This window comes from Dermochelys coriacea, chromosome 20 (genome assembly GCF_009764565.3).
Source record: "Dermochelys coriacea isolate rDerCor1 chromosome 20, rDerCor1.pri.v4, whole genome shotgun sequence".
Classification (NCBI taxonomy): Eukaryota; Metazoa; Chordata; order Testudines; family Dermochelyidae; genus Dermochelys; species Dermochelys coriacea.
In genome coordinates, this window is record NC_050087.2 from 1,919,937 (window position 1) to 1,940,259 (window position 20,323).

Here is a 20,323-nt window from a genome sequence, read left to right on the forward strand (position 1 = left end):
CCCTCCGGTGACAGCCCTTTGGCCAGAGGATCTTTTGTTGCGTCCCCAGCCAATCAAGGCTTTTTACGACACAGTTCAGTTGGGATATAAAACCCCGAGTCTTTCTGGCTCCCCCCCCCCCGGCCAGCATCACTAGTTACCGGCTCCCACCCAGCCGGCCCCGGAGAACCTCTGCCCCCATCAACCCCCCCCTCCCCAGGGCAGCCAGCCGCGGCCCGAGTCCCAAGTCCGGAGGCGGGGGGAGGCAGGAGGGGAACCGTCCGTCCAGCCATGTCGGTGCGCAGGTCCCCGCTCTTCCTGTGCGCACTGGCGCTGGCCGTGGCGCTGGCCCCAGGGGAGGTGGTGGAGAAAGGGGCCGGCGGCGGGCAGCGCCCCCCGGGGCCCGAGGCGGAGGAGCCGGGCTGTCCCGTCTGCCTGTGGCGGAAGCACAGCAAGGAGATGCGGCTGGAGAGCATCAAGTCGCAGATCCTGAGCAAGCTGCGGCTCAAGGAGGCGCCCAACATCAGCCGGGAGGTGGTGAACCAGCTGCTGCCCAAGGCACCGCCGCTGCAGCAGCTCCTGGACTTGCACGACTTCCAGGGGGACGCCTTCCCGCAGGACGAATACCTGGAGGAGGACGAATACCACGCCACCACCGAGACTGTCATCAGCATGGCCCAGCAGAGTAGGTGGCTTCTTTGTTAACCAGCCGGGGCGGGGGGGGGGAGCGAGAGGCGAACTTCCTGGGGGACCCCCCGCCCCCGCTGGGCCGGAGCCCCCTTCCCCGCAGCCGGGTCCTCGCCGCCCACCCGGCTACTTTGCGCCCTTTCCGCGCTGCGGGCAGCGCGAGTTTCAGGGGGCAGCGCCCGGGGGTCCCTGGCTGGGGGCGGCGCCGCAGGCGGGCTGGGATCCGGCTCCTGCCTGCTCCCCTTGACTAGCAGATGGGGGAGGGTTGGGAGGGTGCAGCTCCCCTGAGGGGCTATTGGCTCCCGCCCCCGGCCGGAGGAACCTGGTGCCGGCTGAGTCCTGGCGCCTGCAAAGTTCAGGGTCCCGCACCCCGCGAGCCGAGGCCGCTCGGGGCGTCCCGCGGGGCTGCGGGTCATTGTCTGCGGCCGAGCTCCGCAAACGCGGCTGCCGCTGGGGCCAGCTGCGAAAGTTTGGTCCGGTTCCGCCATTGGCCCAAAGTGAGCCAGGCCCCGGGAGCGCTGCCCCCCGCAATTCGCCAGGGGCTCCCCTCTGCCCAGTCTGGGATCGGCAGAGGGAGTTTTCCCTGGCGGGGGTGCGGCCAGCTCGGCCGGGGCTCTGGGCATAGCCCAGCTTTGGGCCTGGGGAAGCAGATTGGGGCAGGGGTTGCTTCAGTTGGCCAAGGGATAAAGTTAGTTTGAAAGCATCCCGCAGAGGGCAGAGCCGGGCGCCTGGCAGGAGGAGTTGGGGTCTCTGCTCCCCAGGATTGCAGGCACTGGCTCTCTCCCTCCTTCTGATGGGGGTTGGGGGCAGGAGCCAAGAGTGGGCAGCTGGAGCCAGGCTCTGAAGGTGGCACTTCAGGTCGCCACATCAGAGGCACTTGGCCCAGGCAAGGCCCACTGGCACGCTGGAGATGCACACCTGGGGCTCATGGGGGGAGATGGGACAGGTGGTGCTGCCACTGAGCCTCCTCGATGGGGGACTTCTGGCTGATTGGACTTCTGGCTGATGAAAGCAAGTGACCTGGACAGACCCCGAACCTTGCTTGGGAGGCGCTGATACAAACCGGCTGTGCGTAGCCTGTGGCGCTGACTCAGACAGGGCTAGCAGGGTCCTGGGCTTACTGGCCCAGCCAGTAAGGTGCTGCCCATGCAGAAGCAAGGCTCAGCTGTGGCAGTGAGGGCATCACTGCTGGCAGGACACACAGGCTGGGTGCCAATCCCGGCTCAAAGCAGGGTCGTCAAGGGTTAGCATAGGGGGCTGCAAGCCAGGACTCGTAGGGTCTAATGCTGTTTTTGTCCCTGACTTATGGTGTGAGCTCGTGCAAGTCACATTGCTGTCCGGCACCTCAGTTTCCCCATCTGCAGGTCAGGAGTGAGGGGAAGCAGCAGAACTGAGTTGGGGGAGCCCAGGGCTGGGCTAGCAGGGGGCTGTGGTTCAGGAGTGAGGGGCACCAGCCAGGCAGGGTGAATGTGGGGAATACCATCAGCTCTTGACTAAACCGGCGCGTTTATTCAGTGGAATAGTTCTGAGTCCAGCTGAGGTGAAAGGAGCCAGGCTGAGAGCCATGGAGGCCAAAGGCCTCTGTCCAATGAGCAGGTGGATGTTGGAGAGCGGCTGGGTGATGCCTGTGTGCCTGAGCGAGCCCTGCCCTGGGGCTCTGTCTCCTTGGCCTCCATGCTCAGCTGGGCTGGTGGGTTTTGCAGAGCTGGCCAGGGCCCAGCGCAGGCAAAGCGGAGAGCAGCCGCTTTCTGAGATCCCACCGCTCTTGGCACCAGCTGGGCCCTTTGCTGCAGTCCCCGCAGAGGCTGGGGTGTGAACGGGCCACAGGATTGAGCTCTCCAGCCTGCAGCTGGGGCCCGCTAGGGCAGGGGCGAGGCTGCTGCTGGCTGGGCTGGCCTTGCCCTGGAGATGCCCAGGGGCTCCAGTGTCACCCAGCCCCTCCCCAGCAGCAGAGACCCACGGCCTGATCCCAGAGGCTGGGCTGCCTCCAGGGCAGGGCAATAAATGGAACCTCCTTCCCTGAGGGGGCTGAGGGTTGGGCTGTGAGTGCTATCACCACCTGGGACAGGGCAGTGAGCAGAGAGGAGAGAGGAGGGAACAGGGGAGTGCAAGCAAGGGGCAGCGAGTGGGGCCAGGAGGGTAGGGTGTGCAAGGAGGGGCCTTCTCAGACATGGAGCTGGTAGAGGCGTTTGCCCTGTGATGGCACAAACGCTGGATCACGTCTCTCAGAAAACAACCTGCCATGGGAAACAAAGGGGGCTGGAGGATCTAGGTATGCTGAGGTTGGGGGAAGCAGGGGTGATAAGATCTGTGGGGCTGCAGGATTAGTGACCGTGGGAGTTCAGCCCTCGAAAGGTCCATGTGTCCGTCCTCTCTGTGTCCAAACTCCCTGAGTTGCCGATGACTTGCTGACCTCATGGGTCTCCGCACTCCAGGGAATTTCACAGAGCACCAAGTGCCAGCCCCAATGCTTGGGGAACCAGGGACTGGCATTCAGGCTTTGCCCACAGTGATACTCCTTGCTAGCTCTGGTATGCGGTGGCTGCAAATCTCTTGGTCGGCCATACTCCCTCACCTCTACACTGCAGCTGCTCCAGAGCCCAGTGAGTACCGGGAGGTGGGGGTCAACCACAGTGCAGTCTGTGTGGGGGTCTGGATAATGCAGCATAGTGGGAAGGGGTGCTTGGATACGGGCCACTCTCTTCCAGATGAGACTTACCACCAAGCTCCTGGCCACCTGTGGTCTCTAAACTTCCCCTGACATGTTGCCTCTGAGATTGAGGGTGCCAAGGCGAAATCCCACCTCAGGAAATTACATTCTCCCTCCAGCCAAGCATATTCTGGGGTCTCCTTCACTCAAACCCACTGAGACTTCACTTCCTGTGTCTAGGTGCATGAGGCAACCCATTTCCCCCGGCTGGCTCTGTGACTGATGTCTGACTCCATTGGAGAGGAGTCTGTCTCCATGAGGGCGGTCTCCTTTCCAATCTTACTGCAATAGGCCATTCTGTGTCCTCCGCACCTTCTCTTCCCTCCAGGTGGGATCCAATCTAAGATGGACCTTGTGATTGTGCCACAGGGTAGCCGGATAACATGGCCAAAGCACTGTCACCATCTCTGTCTAAGTACCGAGACGTGGGTCTTCTACGTTGGCTACACAATCTCTCCAGTTCCTTCCCAAGAGTCTTCTTAGGCAACACCGGTGGAGTGCGCTCAGCGTCCTATTGTGTACTTGGACCCTCAGCCACCTTTTGGAGGCGTACAGTAGTGCTGGAAGAGCAGGAGCATTGTATGATCTCATTTTAGTGTGTAGATGGATCTTCTTCCTCTTCCAGATGTTTGACAAATGGGAGAATGATCCACAGGCTTTGCTGATTCTTGCCTTCGCTGTAGTGAGCTGTTTTTAGCAGATATTGTACTTCCAAGATAGACAAAGTCATCAACCCTTCCATACTCTTCTCCATCAATCACATATCAGCCAGCATGGACAGCATTCTCTGGCTACATGGTCTTGGTTTTCCACATACTGATATGAAGTCCCACTGGGGCAGCTTCTGCTTTTTTGCTCAGAAAGAATCTTTTCATTCCATCCAAGCTGGTATCCAGGATGACTATGTCATCTGCAAAATCCGACTCACGCAGCTTATCTCCAGCCCAAATGATACCAGTGGCCTGGCAGCTGTCACTCTTCTTGTCACAGTCTGTGACCGTGCAGAAGAGAAGCCACCTCGCCTCACAGCGGTAACAATCTTTAACCATTCTGTGTCTCCGATCTGTCCTGATGCAGGCTTTGACCAAATTGGCAATCTTTGCTGGGATTTCACTGCGTCTCCCGCTTGGTCTACATTACAGCCTTACGTCCGTATAAGTCACTCACCCCTAAAAATCCACACCCCTGAGCAATGCAGTCCAGGGGCAGACAGCACTATGCCAGCAGGAGGGCTTCCCCCAGCACAGCTGCCATCTCTTGGGGAGGTGGGGTACCTCTGCTGACAGGAGAAGTTACCCTAGCAGCCCAGACCGCATCTTCACCAAGCGTACCGCTGCGCTGCCACAGTGCTGTATGTGTAGACAAGACCTCAGGATCTTCCAGAGGGTTTACCGGGGTTTATCATGGAAGTTAAACCCATCTTCTGCTGAGACTCTAAGCTACTCTCAGCATCTCCTCAAGGTGAAAATCTGCTCTGAACACAACTTTCCGGATCAAAATCCAGCCTGCTCTCCACCAGGAACAGTTTTCATCCTATTCAAAATGACCTTCTCCAGATACAGACAGGAGCCCCCCCCCACTCCAGCTGTCACAAATAAGCTGGTCCCCCGATGACACGTCTTCTCCCATCCATGGGACAGAGCTCCTTATCCCAAACCGTCCTCCACACGCTGCACATGGCATTCCCTGCCACCTCCTCTGCAATTCTTTACTGTCTAGCATCGATCTCAGCATCGCCTGGTGCTTTCCCGCTCTTCAATTGGTTTATAGCCTTAGTTACTTCCTCAAAGGTGATTGCTTCTAGTGACATAGGTAAGCCTGCTAGTTCTTCACATCTCTCGGTGTGTGACAGCGGTTCTGGCTGGTCGAGCACAGCCTGGAAAGGTTTCACCCAACGGAATCTCTGTGCTTCCTCTGGGGTTAAAATTGTACCATCTCGGGCCTTCACAATGCCACAAAGGTTCGAGACTTGTGATGCCAGCTGTTTAGGTACTAGAAAAAAGGTTTTAGAATCCCTTCTCTCATGCACCTCCCCAGCTTCTCTCACTTGATTTTCCATCCATTCTCTCGTATCTCTCCTGGCTTTTCACTTCCTTCTCTTTGTCTGCAGGGTCTTGTTGCAGAAGAGCTCTTGTACTGCTGTCCTGCTCTTGTTGAATTATCTCCTTTCATTCTTCCCTCTCTCCAGCAAGCCTCCATGTGACTGGATGGAGCCGTTCTTGTTTCTGAGATCTCCTCTCCACTTTAACCTTGGCCATTGTTCTCCCTCCATCAATGTCTCTAACTCTTCAAATCAACAGCTAAGTGGCAGATTGAAAAATGCCTTCGCTGCTAGATCTACTAACTTCCTAGTATCCTAGAGACCCTCTGTCTTGCGCTGCGTCACCTTTGTTAGTTCTAGGTCGATTGCCCCAATAACAAGATGGTGGACATTTCCAACATCAGCTCTTGTGTGCACCCTGCAGACACCCAATGACCCCTTGCACTGATCTGTTGTGCTGGATTACTGGGAGTGAGTCCCACCCCAAAGGGGGCTACATTGCAGGCAGAATAGTTATTGTGTCAGTCCTGGGACTATCTCTGCAGTGTGTATATTCACGGCAAACAGGTGAAGCTCATACAGAACTGCCCTGAATTCCCTGACAGTAAACCGATGGCAAACACATTCCGCTTTATCCCACTCCGCGTGACAGCAGGTGCAACAGACACTGACTCATTGGGAGCCAAACCCACCAAAGTGAACGGATGCTGCAGCTGGGGCTTTCCAGATCACTGCCGTGTCCTGGCTTAGTTATATAATACGAGGGACATCTCTCAATTAATTGTCTAATTATCACAGCTAGCTATCTGTCCATCCATCCATCTATCCATCCACCCAGATATACACCAAGCTACAACAACTTCCTCTCTTTCCATTCATCCCCAAACAACCCCATTCTCTCCCTCTCTCAGACACACACACACAGCACCTTATTCCCATTCTAATCAGGTCTTTGCTCTCTTCAAGTGCCCCCAGCCACAGCGTTGCTCCCAGACATACCGTCCCTGCATCCTGCTTTCTCCTGGCCTGGGATAGGCACTGGCAGCCAGTCCTTGTGCCTCTGGCTCTGCATGGTGGTGCCCTTGGGTACCTGGGAGGCCTCTTGTACCTCCCTGGATGTGATCAGCTGGGATCACTTACCAGCAGTCCTGGGAACAGGGGACCATCGGCTCTGGGACTCAGTGTGCCTGGAACTCTCAGCCCCTGGGCCTGTCCTTTCCTGGGGGCCACGTGTGGAGGGGTCTCCGTTCCGCTGGGCTGGGTGGGGTCCCAAACCTCTTTGCAAGTCCGGCTCCTTGAGAGCAGGTTGTTGAGGTGCTTGGAGTCAGCTGAGGGAGCAAGTGCCACAGAGCAGAGACAATCAGTCCTGTCCCATCCCTGACAAGCCTTGGTCACGTTGCAGAGAGAACTGGAGCTCTGGGTGGGGGCAGCATTCTCGGTAGGAACCTCTCCAGCTCGGATCCAGCCCTGGGGTGGGGGTGAGGTAAACCCAGGCAAACCAGAAGCAAAGAAACCAACCATGCCAGACACCAGAGGCGGGTGGTACTGAGTCTCCCACCTCTCCAGCAAGATGCGTGCAGGGGAATGGGGGAAACGTGCAGTCTGTCTGTCCGGACTGGGCTGGATCCTGGGGCTGGAGCGGCGCCCCCTTGGGGTAGCAAGAGGTGAAGGCACAGCAGGGACTTTTCAGTCATGCCTCCGGGTCCTCAAGTGGCTGCTCACACCTCATTCCCTAGTGGTAAGAGAGAGGTGGAGGTGGGAGCCAGGATACCTGGGCTCTGCTTTGCCACTGACTCACTGTGGGAACTTGGGCAAATCACATCCCAATCCATGCCTCAGTTTCCCCTGCAATGGAAAAGGGGACAGTTCTTGCCATTATTCGTATCCCTGCAGTATCCTGTCACCCATCCATGGCCCAGGTCCCACTGCACTGGGCATGGCCAAAGAAGCTTACAGTTGAGGCGTGATACTGACCTTGGCCCCAGCTGGGCTAATTAACTAATAGTGAGTCTCCTATTCCCAGTGCTCCCTGGACTCTGCAAACTGCAGGGAGGTGGTCACTGGTGGGGCTCTAACCACTAGACACCACTGCCCTCCCAGAGCCGGGGACAGAGCCCAGGAGTCCTGGCTCCCAGGCCCCCTGCTCTAACTCACTAGGAAACACTGCCTGTCTTTATGCTCTCCCAGAGGGGTCCTACTGGACTCTGGTGCCTTCTCCCGGGGCTGATCCAGAGTGTGGGGCCCTTGACTTGTTCCATCCTGAGTCCAGCTTGCCCAGGAGGCAATACACAGGTGCCCCCTGCAGCCCTGGCCCTGGGACGAGCCCACGGGCCAGCGCAGAGCATGGCGAAGTGCCAGTTACCCAGCCTCAGGGCTGGCTTTGGTGCCGGAGTGTCGGCTGGCAGTGAGGGTGGGCCAGGGCATCTGGCCAGGCTGGAGGGGTGTGCAAAGGCCGAGCGGAAGGGGGGGGTGAGGAGTGGTTCCCTCCAGCAGCTCATGGACAAATTTCCTTCTCGAGCATTCATAGACTGGAGCGGCTTTGAAATTTTATTACCCATAAAATTGAGAACACGCCGGGGGCTTTGCTCCTCACCCGTGTGAACATTTGCTGCTCCCCACCCGTCCCCCCAGTCCCTTCACTTGCGCCCCTCAAATAAATACCAGAGCCCCCATCCCACCCCACCTGACTGCTGAGGGGGGAGGGAACCTAACCGCCATCCACCCTCAAACCCTTCACCCGTTTCAGTGGGGCCGCAAGCCACATTAGGAGGGGCTGTCACAGGAGGAGAAGGACTGGCTTGTGGGATCCTAGGGCAGGTGACCCCCCCCAGCTCCAGCACCAACCCCCCCATGTTCTGTCTTCCAGCATTATTATTATGAATTTCGCTTGGCAATTGCGGGTGGGTTTTTATGGTTCCTGAACAGAAGGAAAGGAAGGTTTTATAGGCTGTAGGGCTCATAAACCTCTCAGGTTCTCCTCACCCTCCCCACCCCGCCCCTCAGCACAGCCCCCCCCCCTTTTTTTTTAACTGCACAAGAAACTAGGGAAGGTTAATTGGGTCCTAAAACCATTTATTGGCTACCCGTGACCCTGCTGACCTTTGGGGTGGGGGGAGGGGAAGTTAATGAAGGGAGATTAAGGGGGGGCACAGTGTGAAACCCAACAAATCTCACTCTCAAATCCCACCATTAGGGTGCCATGGAACCCAGAGCAAATTAAAAAAGCTGAAGGCGGGCTGCAGGTCGGGAGTGAGGGGTACCGGCAGAGCTGGGGAAGGGGGGAGCCCGGGGCTGGGACCGCAGGGGCCGCGGGTCAGGAGTGAGGGGCACCAGCAGAGCTGGGGAAGGGGGGAGCCCAGGGCTGGGAGCACAGGGGCACCGGCAGAGCTGGGGAAGGGGGGAGCCCAGGGCTGGGAGCGCAGGGGCCGTGGGTCAGGAGTGAGGGGCACCGGCAGAGCTGGGGGATCCTAGCAATGGAAGAGAGGGAGGCAGAATCTCCTGGAAGAGCAGGATGGATGGATGGAGTGTGAGTCACTGGGACTGGTGCTTACACAGTGCCTGTGGCTGCTGCTAGACCAGAAAGATGAAGGGTGTCAATTGAATCAGCAGCTCCCCAGCCCTGCCAAGCCCCCCCCACAGGGACCCGCCTCTTGGAGTGAGGGAGTTCTGGCCTGCTGGCACGCTGGGGTTTGGCACCTCCAGGCCAGGACTGGGCACCTCCCACTCCAGTTCACATAGGCTGCCTGAAGCTTCAGCACCAGCTGCCGGCCCTAGCGACCCGGGCTAGTGGCCAAGGGCTCAGTGCCCTGCGAGCAGGCCCACGCGATCCCTCTGCTGGGGGGGTTGGCACCCAAGGATTCAGCCTCACAGGCTGCTGGGCTGGAGCCAGGCAGGGCAGCGCCAGGCCTTGAAGTGGGAGCCTTGGCTCCTCATCTGGGAGCCGGGGCTAGTGGGCTCAGATCAGAGCCCAAAGGGTGAACACAGCTGCAGGGCTGGGGGGGGGGGCAGGCAGCATCAGCCAAAGGCTCCTGAGCCACCTGGTGCCGCTGGGCCATGAATCTGCAGTGCCCAGGCCCAGTTCAGCCTAGAACCACAGGTGAGCCTTGAGCGAAGCGCAGAGCCCCGCTGCCCAGCTCCATGCCAGCCCTGGCCTGGAGGAGTCAGAGCTGGGAACAAAGAGCCCCCCACCCGCGCACACTCCACCAGTCCTCAGCTGCAGCCAGTGTCCCGGGAACCTTTCTGCCCCTGGTTGCCAGGGTGACAGGAATAGCATCTTGGCACCGAGGGCAGCCAGCGTGCCAAGAGCAGCCTTAGTGGGCGCGGTGCCTTCCTCGGCAGCCGCTGCACGTGGTGGGCAGCATGGTGGGGAGCAGGGGTGGGAGTCGCCCTGGAGGGAGATCCCTGCCCCACACCCCAGGGAGTCCTGAAAAGGGTTAGTGGAGAGGCAGCTCACGCACAAACCTGACTCTGGAGGCTAGGACTCGTTTGCCTCAGGCCCACAAGTGACACGAGTTTCATGGTCTCACCAAGGGCTGCGGGTCGGGAGTGAGGGGCACTGGCAGAGCTGGGGAAGGGGGGAGCCCAGGGCTGGGAGTGCAGGGGGCTGCGGGTCGGGAGTGAGGGGCACTGGCAGAGCTAAACTTGCCTGCATCTGCCAGGCTTGGCCTGGCTCCCTCCTCTCCCAGATTGTCACCTCCCCACCCACTCGCACCCCCACCTTTGCTCTGTGTCGGTCCCTGGTGCAGGGCTTGGGGGCTGCCCACTGGCTGAGGGCCCCTGAGAGCTGTGGGTCGGTGGGGCCTGGCACAGCTCTGGTACTGGTGTCCCACAATGATCACTGCAACCACCACTCGCCAGGCCCCGGGGGGCTGGGCTCAGCCCCTGCCCGGGCCACGAATGAGCACAGGTGCCCGTCCGTCCTGCCTTTCCCCTCCTACTGCACTGCCCCTGAGGCTCGGAGACCTGGACCTGGCATGGGGCCACACATCTGGCACCCCTGCCTGAGCCCAGCACATAGCAGGGCCCTTCTTGGGTTGGAGGGGCAAGCGGAAGAACCCCCCCCCATCTGCTGCAGAGCCCTGAGGATCCCCTTTGTCTCCCTCCCACCCTCCAGCCCCCGCATGGTGCCAACCCCATCGTGGCCTCTCCACACTCTTCCTCAGATCAGCCAGAGAGAGGCGCTGCAGAGCGTAACTGGCCATGGCTCTGCCCCCAGCAAGGCCAGGGGATTGGAAGGCAGAGAGCCGTGCTGTGGCTTTAAGAGCCGACAGGGAGGGGAAGGGGAAGGGGGCAGAGAGAGGAAAGTACTTTTATGGGCTGCTCCCAGGAGAGTGGGTTTAATAGGGGGCTTGTGCTCAGCAAATTGCTGGGAGGGGTTTGTTAGCAAAGCACCGCAAGGCCCCCCCGGCCCCTGTCACTTTGGTTTATGGGAGCCCCTTGTGGGCGCGGGGGGCGGTGCGGGTGACATTCCTGGCCCCCGGTTGGTGTCATGACCCCTATCTGTTAGTGGAGGCCTCGGTTCACAGCAAATGGCCCAGTGCTGCAGCTGGGTGCTATTAAACCTGACCGGTGCGTGTGCGGGGGGGGCACCGGGCAAGGACGGGGGAGAAATTCCCCGCTAAATTCAACCCAGATGTTTCCCCAAAAGGGAGGGTCAGAGCCAGCAGCGCTTTCGGGGGATGGGTGTGCACAGGGTGTTGCATGTGTACCAGGAGAAAAAGTTGGGGGGCATCACCCCATTCTACCTAGCTCCCCCCATTCCCATCCCCCAACCAGCTCCCCCTATTCTTGCCCAGCAGCCAGCTCCCAACCCCCCTCTGACAGCACCCATGGCACCTGGCCATGCTCTGACAGCACCCACGGCAGGAGGCTCCCAACCCCCCTCTGACAGCGCCCACAGCACCTGGCCCCACTCTGACAGCATCCAAGGCATGGGGCTCCCGGCCCCCCTCTGACAGCATCCACGGCACCTGGCCCCGCTCTGACAGCACCCAAGGCATGGGGCTCCCGGCCCCCCTCTGACAGCACCCACGGCACCCAGCTCTGCTCTGACAGTGCCCACGGCACAGGGCTCCTGGCCCCCCTCTGACAGCCCCCTCGGCAGGGGGCTTCTGGCCCAGCTCTGACAGTGTCCACGGCACGGGGCTCCCTACCCCCCTCTGACAGTGCCCATGGCAGGGGAATCCCGGCTCCCTCTCACAGCACCCATGGCAGGGGATCCTGGTCCCCCTCTGACAGTGCCCACAGGAGGCTGGTGCTGGCGATTCAGCTAGAGCCATGCTGCCCTCTGCAGCACTGTTCCCCCCTCTGAGTCAACAAAGCAGGGTGCTGCTCAGCAGAAGTCACCTCACAGCCCCATGTCACAGAAGGGGCACAGAGATGAGGCATGACTTGCCCTAAGGTCACATGACAAGTCAGCATCAGAACTAGGAGTAGAACCCAGGAGTCCAGGCTCCCGGTCCCCCCATCATCGCCCTTTTCTCTGGGCTCTGGATGAGCACTGTCGTCATTATATTTCCCAGGTCCAAGGGGAAAGACGAGGTTCTGTTAGAAATGGCTTGGCAGTCCTGGGCCTGCATGTGATCCTGGAGCAGAGCCAGGACTGGGGCTCAGGAGTTTTTTGGTGCCCTCCTAACCCCTGAGAATGTCCTGAGTGCCTCAGCTGAGGGCTGCCAAGGAGAGAACAAACAGAGCCAGCGAGCAGATGGGATTCTTTGCACAGGGCTCTCGCAGGGATCCCTGCAAGGCACAGAACTGGTCTCCTTGGGAGAACCTGGCCGTCACCCTGAGCGGTGCGCACTCAGGGGCAGGACCTGGGTTTTACACCTCATGCAGCACCACATCGGGCCCTCAATTCCTCCTGCCACAGAGGGCAGCATGTCCCTAGTTTGGGGGGCTCCCATCCCAGCGCAGACCCAGCCTCGACACTGCTCAAGCTGGCAGGGGCAGAAGCTCCCGCACAGTCCTGGGGACGCAAAGCCTCCATGGCACGGGGAGGGGCCTGCCTTTCCCCCTAGGCTCATTATTCTGCTCTGCTTGCAGCTAAGTGCTGCAGAATTGCCGAGTTCCTGGGATTTGGAGGCCCAGATGTGTGTTTGCCGCTCTCCACTCTGTCTGCTGTGCCAGTTCGGCTTGGATAAATGTTTCCCTTGGCAGATGCCAGCCTGTTCCTGGCAGCATTCCCCATCCCCCCTTCCCCCCAATCTCCAGGGAAGGTGCACACTTGCCCTCGGACACAAACAAGTTATGGGAGACGTGGTGAGCGCAGCCACCCTGGCTCCCAGCTTTGGGGCAGGGCTGAGTTCAGGGAGTTCACCAGAGCCAGACATCCTGGCCAGGAGCCTTGCTGGTTCACCTCATCAGTGGCATGAGTTTCTTAGGACTCAGCACCCCTGCTAGTCCCACTGTAAGTGGGCAAACAGCACTCAAACAAAGGAAGCAGCATGCTCCCCTGCTGGCACCCCTATTGTCCTTACACAAAGACAACTTGACTGGACCAAATATACCGCTCCCAGCTGCCATGGCCTGCCCCCTGGCCCTTTCGGGGTCACCCAGGCAGTAGAAATCTGAAAATCAATATAGATTTGAAACACCCCACCATTCCTGCAGATGCTGCAGAGTGGGAGGAGAGCTCAGCAGGGGGTGCTCTCCCCTGGCAATCAGTGCTGGCCCTGATGCCCCAGTGTGGTGCTAAGGGACACCTTGCTGCAGGCAGCAAGGTGGGGGGGTCAGCAAGGGGCGCTCACCCCTGGCAGGCAGGGCTGGCCCCATTGCCCCAGCACAGCACTAGGGGGCACTGTGCTGCTGATGGTGATATCTGGCAAGTGAGGCTCCGGGGAGAGGCCATGGTCTTTACAGAGTCCCTAACAGTTTTCACAGGGCTCAGGGTGTTAATCCTGGCCAAATCCCAGCCCTGGCACTTTCATGCTGCTGCCCCTCTAAATGTTTCCTGGATTTGCCGCTGGATGCAGGCTCTTCCCTCACCATCCTAACCCCTTGTGTAGCTTTACTGGAGCTGTTACACAACTGGCATGTTCCACCCCAGAGATGGCAGCATTTTAGGGCCAGGAGGGATGATCCAGGCCTTCTCAGGTGGAGGAAGCTAGATCAGGGCAGGGGATTATTAGATTGTGGTGGAGGTGTTCTGGTAAGAAAGGGGAGGGACTGTAAAATATAAGCCTCAACACAAAGCTGGGGATAGAAACACAGAGTCCTGGGATCCCCAAATTGCCCCCCAAATTCACCTGGATTGCTGATTCCTGTCTGCTTTGAACCAGCTGCATTCTGCCCCCCATGCTCTTGATCAGCGCCCAGCCTCATCTAGGCTTGGATTCACCCTAAACTCTGCCCACGTTTGAGGCCTCAGCCTCATAGTGCAGGGCTCCTGGGTTCCACGCCCCTGAGGACTCGGTGCTGAGTGTTGGAAACTGGAATCCAGGGATGACCCAGTGAGTCATCAGTTTGGGGGTCTGTCCAGTTCTGTGGGGGAATTGCTCCCTTTGGGGTGGAGCTGAACTCCCCGAGATCAGACATGCAGGAAATGCTGGCTCCGGTTGCTCCTGACAGAGAGGCCATCAGTTCCCTGGCTGTGCATTGTGAGGGTTGAGGGGGGCTCAGGATTTCTGCTCCCCCTGAGCAGGGTTTGCTCTGGGGCTGCTTTTCTGACAAGGTGGAAAGCGGATCAGTGACAGGCAGCTTGGAAGAAATGCACCGTGGGCTGGTCCTGGCAAGGTTCCACCCTCCCGGCTTGGCATGTGCGCCTCAATCCTGACCCATAGCCCTGCCCTGCTATGTCAGTCTAGGGATCCATCCCTCGTTACCCACAGCTCTTCAGTGCCTTGGCAACTCCCCCCCCCCGCCCACTATTCCAGCATTGGAACCCCCAGCTCAGCCACTGCCCCTCAATCCCGACCTGCAGCACCACTTTGATCCCTGCCTATGTAATATTTGCAGGGGGGTCATTAATACCTCATGGCATTGGGGTCAGAGGCCAGATGCAAGACCTTAGTGCAGATATAGGGAAAATGACCTAATGACCTATTACCCGACCTTCACCTCCTAACGACCTAGGAGGAGTTCACATTCAGCCCTTCGTTAGCGAGGCCCTGGCTGTAGCTCCTGGGGGCTGGCTAGCGGGTGTCCAGAGCCAGGAGGCAGCTCCGCTCATGTGTGCTTTCCCCCCCACCCCGCAGCGGACCCGGTGGTGCAGATAGAGGGGAATCCCCACTGCTGCTACTTCAACTTCAGCCCCAAGATCATGTTCACCAAGGTGGTGAAGGCCCAGCTGTGGGTGTACCTGCGGCCCGTGCAGCACACCTCCACCGTCTACTTGCAGATCCTGCGCCTCAAGCCCGTCACCGAGGAGGGAAGCCGCCACATCCGCATCCGCTCCCTCAAGATCGACCTCCACTCCCGCCTCGGCCACTGGCAGAGCATCGACTTCAAGCACGTGCTGCAGAACTGGTTCAAGCAGCCGCAGAACAACTGGGGCATCGAGATCAACGCCTTCGACCCGAACGGCAACGACCTGGCCGTCACTTCCCTCGGCCCCGGAGCAGAAGGGCTGGTAGGTAAACACTCGCAGGCCCTTACAGGGCTCTGCTGGCCTTGGCGGGGTGACTGGGAGCTCTCCACTGAGTCAGTGCTGAGCCCAATGTCCCAGTGCAGGGCAGGGGGCGCTGAAGGGGGCGCCGTGCTGCAGGGAGCGGGGCGGGGGCTCAGTAGGGGGTGCCGGGCCGCAGGGAGCTGGGTGGGGGGCTCAGAAGGGGGCGCCGGGCCGCAGGGAGCTGGGCGGGGGGCTCAGAAGGGGGCGCTCTCCTTTCAAAGTCAGTGCTGACCACAGTGCACCCCACCCTTGGGCTCTCCTCAGCACAGATCGTAACACAGCACAAAATTCTGCTCCATTTTCATATAATGGATGAACTCTGCTTAGGAGAGACCCAGGATGGCAATGGGGACTGCAGGTTGGGAATGAGGGGCATTGGCAGAGTTGGGGGGAGCCCAGGGCTGGGATAGCAGGGGCTCTGGGTCCGGTTTAGTACTGTGTACCCCAGAATGGCTGAAGCCCGATGGCTCAAGGAAGGCACAGACCCGTTACCTCTGGGTTCATCATGCTCTCCCCACGAAGGGGGATTTCTGCCGGAGCCCCGGGGAGCCAGGCTGGTACGGAGGGTGTGGCCTATCCCCTTCTGATTCCCAGCCAGCCCAGAGCCTCTTTCCTCACCATCAAGCTCCCCAGCAGCAGGCCTGGAATGGAGGCCACTGTGCTGCAGGCCCATTGATGGCTGCTGATGGCGATGCTTCTTCCCGTCAGTTTCACCTGCCAGCCTCAGCCTTTGCCGGTTCCTGGGCAGAAGGGAGAGGGGTTGTCTCCTTCTGCCCAGGCCCACGGCTGCCTTCCCGCAGGAGCTGCATTGTGTCACCTCTCAGACGATCTGTCTGTGCACCCAGTGAGGAGATGGCTGGCTCCTGCCCAAGCCCGTCCTGTCTCAGAGTCCCTGGGCCAGCAGTAGCCGATGGGTCAGACTTTCCTAGTCTTCTAGCTGTCCTGCTGACAGGATTTATGGCTCCCCGGTTCAAATCATGCTGGAGCCCAGTGCAGGGCCAGGCTGAAAACTGGGGGGGAGGGAGGGGCCCACTCAGCCTAGTGACACAGAGCTCAGCCCAGACCACGGCCTGCATTGCCTGGCACCCAGCTACAGGGTGAACCTCTCCCCACACTTCATCAGGGGCCGGCAGAGGGCAGATGAGGCTGGATTAGTAGACGAAATCAAGGGATTGGCTAGAGATGGATGGCTGGGTGGACAGGTAGCTAGGGAAGGATGATGGATACAGAAGAGTGGCTAGGTGGATGGAGGCTAGGGCTGGGGTGGACAGAGATGGCTGTGTGGACAGGTAGCTAGGGAAGGATGGGTAGGCAGAGGGATGGGAGGTTAGGGATGGTTGGTTAGGGGAGCTGGTGAGATGGCTCCCTGTAGCATGCCCCCCATCCCCAAATGCTGGCCCTAGCTGCCCCAGGGACAAGGCTCAGCTGTCTGCTCTCTCCCCCCCAGCATCCCTTCATGGAGCTTCGCGTACTGGAGAACAACAAGCGCTCACGGCGCAACCTGGGGCTGGACTGTGACGAGCACTCCACCGAGTCCCGCTGCTGCCGCTACCCACTGACTGTTGACTTTGAGGCCTTCGGCTGGGACTGGATTATTGCCCCCAAGCGGTACAAAGCCAACTACTGCTCAGGCCAGTGTGAGTACATGTTCATGCAGAAGTACCCACACACCCACCTGGTGCAACAGGCCAACCCCCGGGGCTCGGCCGGGCCCTGCTGCACCCCTACCAAGATGTCCCCCATCAACATGCTTTACTTCAATGACAAACAGCAGATTATCTACGGCAAGATCCCGGGCATGGTGGTCGACAGATGTGGCTGCTCTTAAAACCCAGCTGGTACTCCTCTAGCCCCGCTCCCGTGCTCCCGGCCAACCAGCAAGAGTCATCTTTGCTTCCCCCTTTTTTTTATAGATATAAAAAGAACAAACATTAAAATTCTTTTGTGAATGTCGGGAGAGGGGGGCAGAGACAGAACACCCCCAAGAAAAACGAACAGAACCCAAACTCTCCTGCGCTTCGCCATGCACTGTGCAATAAGCAAACATCCCCACCTGGGGAGGGCCAGCTGGGTACCGCTTTCCTCCCAAGGCAAGTCTGCAAAGGCATTATCCGCCGCCCCCTCAGCCCCACCCTGTCATCGGCATCAGCAACCAGCTGTGGCTCAGTCAGAGCGGTGTCTCCTACCGGGGTTTGGTTCTTGGAGGACTAGCCGATCTTTAGGCAGCCTGGGAGCGAAATTGTTAACGCCGAGACGGCAGGACAGTGACTCTTCAACCGTTTACAAGCCGTGGAAGCTTTCTATGTGTTTAAGTTAAAAACAGAAAATCAAAACAATTGCCTGGAGCTGGAGCTCACAGAAACACACAGGATATTTTGTACGGCGGGAGAGATGAACTGAAGAACAAAGCGGCCTGGTAAAAAGGAAAGATACCCTGGATCACTGGCCTTTTCTTTCCAGCAGTTTTGTTTTGGGGGAGGACGGGAGGGGGGATTTCAGCTGCCTGCCCTTTGAGAGAGAGAATTCCCCTGGCAGGGCTCCAAAGAAAGGATCGGTTGGCTCCCCGGACCCAGTCAGCACGTGCTGCGGAGAGCTAGGAGGGACCGGGCCAAGGGCTGCATTGCTGATGTTGGAAAGTCTGATCCTGCTGGCCCAGCACAGGTTAAACTCCCTGATCCGACCCCACCGCCCTGACCCAGAACAGGTGCCGTGAGCCCAGATTATGGTCAGGCTCTCTGATCTCATTGTTCCTTGTCAATCTGCTCCAGAGCAAACTCACCCCAATCCCATCACCCCTCAGCACCCCAACCCCTGACACCCTCTGTGCATCCCAACCCCTCATTACACCTGCATACCCCAAGCCCCCTATCCCATCATCCATAATGCATCCCAATCCCCGCATCCCAGCACCCCTTGTGCACCCTGAATGCGCCCATCCTGGCATCCCAGCACACCTTGAACTCTCCACCACCCCATCTCAGCCGAATCTTTCCATCCTGGCACCCCAGCACACTCATCCTACCATCCCCTGCGCACCCCAACTTCCTGATCCCATTGTACTGCTAGAGATGAGCTGGTAGGCACGACAGGCTCCAGCTCCTTTCTGGGCCCAGCTTTGATCCTAATAAGGAGGGCACAGGGGCAGGAGGGCGGTGTCCCCGGGAGTTTTTGCCTGCGAGAGGACTGCAGGAGCAGGTGACAGAGTCCAGCAAGTCCCCTGCAGCCCCACTCCCACAGGGTGCTTGCGCCAGAATGCTGGGTGCACAGAGGCTCAGCTGGGGAGGAGACGGCTTCCCGCGGTAATTTATTTATTTATTAATTATTCTCCTTGTGAGAACTCACAATTCACCTGGCTACTGCACTAGAAAAGCGTGTGGCCTCCCACCTCACCTAGACAGAGCCGTGTGAATGGCTGTGGTTTTTAATGCACTTACATAAACCCTTTTCTTGCTGTCTTCTGAATCACCAAATAACCCCCTGCCCCATGCTAGGTCTGAGATTCTGGCCTAGACCCCTCAGCCCACCTGTAATGGGGCTTCCCAGACTGCCTGGATTAGCATCAGACTGAGACCCCACTAACATAGGCAGAGGAAAGCCAGACAATCTGTCCCAAGCAGGTGCGTGAGGGATGGGAATCCTGGCTCCTGGAGGCTCCATTTGCATTCCCAGCCAGGCGGAGGCCAGACCAGGAGCAGTCTCTCTGACTGTGGAAGAGTCTCTCAAGGGGCAGTTGTGGAAGCACCGTTCCCTAGGTTGTGTAGACAAAGCATTAGGAACGGACTGGAGGGAACAATCCGGCACTGGCCCTATGGACTGTGGACTAGGTGGGATCCAATTGAGCTGGTTGGATGGACTAGGCAGGATCTCTCAGGGCTTTTCCATCACTGAGATCTGTGAAGAGAGTCACAGGGATGAACATGGCTCCATGTGCTTCCATGATGAACCCCAAGGGGCTGTGGTGCATAAGCTCTTATCCCTGCTGTCCCAGCGCTCTAGCAAGAGAGATCACCGGGCTGCTGCAGCTGGGCTGCAATTCCTACCATTTGCCAGGTTCGGCCCAGGCCCCAGTCTTTGTGGTGGTCTCGGTCCCAAGAAGCCACAGGAGCCAGGCAGGCAGCAGTGCTCAGCGTAGGCAGCTCAGTGCTCTGGACCGAGGCTGTGCTAGGAGGAAATGAGTCCAGTTGTGCCGTCGCTGTGTGGATCCCCACCTTGCTCCTGGCGCAAGGGTGGTTATGGAGAGATTCTCTGTGCTTGCTGGCTCAGGCAATCAGGCTGCCAATGATTTGCCTCTTGGCTGCTGCTTTGCATTCAGCCCACGGACCAGACATGGTTCCCCCTGACTGGAGGCCCCTGTGTGAAGTGAGGGAGTCCTAGTGGAAAAACCATCATTGCAACTGGGATTCACCAGCCTGTGTGTTGGCAGCCTCACCAGAGAGATCATGGAGACAGAGCATCTCTGCTCCCCGGTTTGAGGGTTCAGCCAGCCTGGCGCTTCCATGGGCATTACCTTTTTGGTCGAAAAGGGGATCACTGTTCAGGAAAACAGGAAGCTTCATCCCACTGACCTGAGCAGAGGCCTGGTGTTTGTTACTGGTATGCACCAGGATGGACGCATATGGGTCGAGTTTATCTCTAAAGGAGGAAAACTTGGCCAGAAACCCTGGCTGTGGAGAATTTTGCTGATGCAGCACATTTGCTTCCCACTCTGCCTTCGCTGTTTGGATTATTACTAAGAACGTTTGCACAAAAACAGGATCCTTGTTTCTCAAGAGTTCATTGGCTCCTGCTGCTTGGGGCTGCCCCCCACCCCCGCCCTTGCCATCGGGAGGATGCAAACAGAATCCGTGGGTCGCCATCTCCGAGCTGTCATGGGGCAGTGTCCCCGGCGCCAAGCCGGCGGACCGCGGGGGAGTTGGATGATGTTCCACTGCAGACGTCAAACCAAATCCCCCTGATGCCTTGTGGTCATTAAAACCCCTGTAGCATAACACTTCCCACGCTGGGTCAGCAGAGACCTGGCTCCTTAGCCTGTTGCCAGCTACGAAACTGTGTGAAGCTAAAAATACCTCAGCCCTTTCACCCCGTTCCTTTGCCATGGAAGCATCAGCTGTAGTGGGCGCAGGGCGAGGCCGGGCCTGCGACTGGGGAGGGAGTTGTTGGTGAGACGCTCCCCGTGCAAGTGGGGCCCACTGGAAGGAAAAGGCCAGAGAGTCCCCGCCCCTAGCACTTATCTTAAGAGTCGGGCTGTTAAATCTGGCGTCCTGGCCAAATTCCAACGGGGGCCTCTCTAAGCTCCCCTCGG

General features: G+C 58.8%; 2 protein-coding genes across 3 annotated transcripts in view; one reads left to right on the forward strand and one right to left on the reverse strand.

Moving 5' to 3' along the window:
• Positions 1-17,430, reverse strand: part of INPP1 (inositol polyphosphate-1-phosphatase) — a 37,393-nt gene extending 19,963 nt beyond the window's left edge. Inside the window, exons 1-2 of one of the 2 annotated variants that reach the window (XM_043506493.1) lie at positions 17,208-17,321; positions 6,558-6,745 (exon numbers count right to left, since the gene is read on the reverse strand). The gene's annotated coding sequence lies outside the window, so the exon portion shown is untranslated. Of the gene's footprint in view, positions 1-6,557; positions 6,746-17,207 lie in introns of both variants that reach the window. The other variant, XM_043506494.1, reaches the window with a different exon arrangement.
• On the forward strand, positions 40-17,219 carry GDF11 (growth differentiation factor 11). The gene is made up of 3 exons (XM_038379316.2): positions 40-664; positions 14,609-14,982; positions 16,469-17,219. Exons 1-3 carry the CDS (start codon positions 271-273, stop codon positions 16,847-16,849), a joined length of 1,149 nt encoding a protein of 382 aa, XP_038235244.1. The 5' UTR covers positions 40-270; the 3' UTR covers positions 16,850-17,219.
• Positions 17,431-20,323: the final 2,893 nt, after the last annotated feature.

What these genes read in the sequence shown, in the direction of transcription:
- GDF11 (XM_038379316.2), top strand. Translation starts at nt 271, where the DNA reads ATGTCGGTGCGCAGGTCCCCGCTCTTCCTGTGCGCACTGGCGCTGGCC. An exon ending in CATCAGCATGGCCCAGCAGA is followed by an intron (nt 665 to 14,608) that starts GTAGGTGGCTTC and finishes CCCACCCCGCAG; the next exon opens with CGGACCCGGTGGTGCAGATA. An exon ending in GCCCCGGAGCAGAAGGGCTG is followed by an intron (nt 14,983 to 16,468) that starts GTAGGTAAACAC and finishes TCTCCCCCCCAG; the next exon opens with CATCCCTTCATGGAGCTTCG.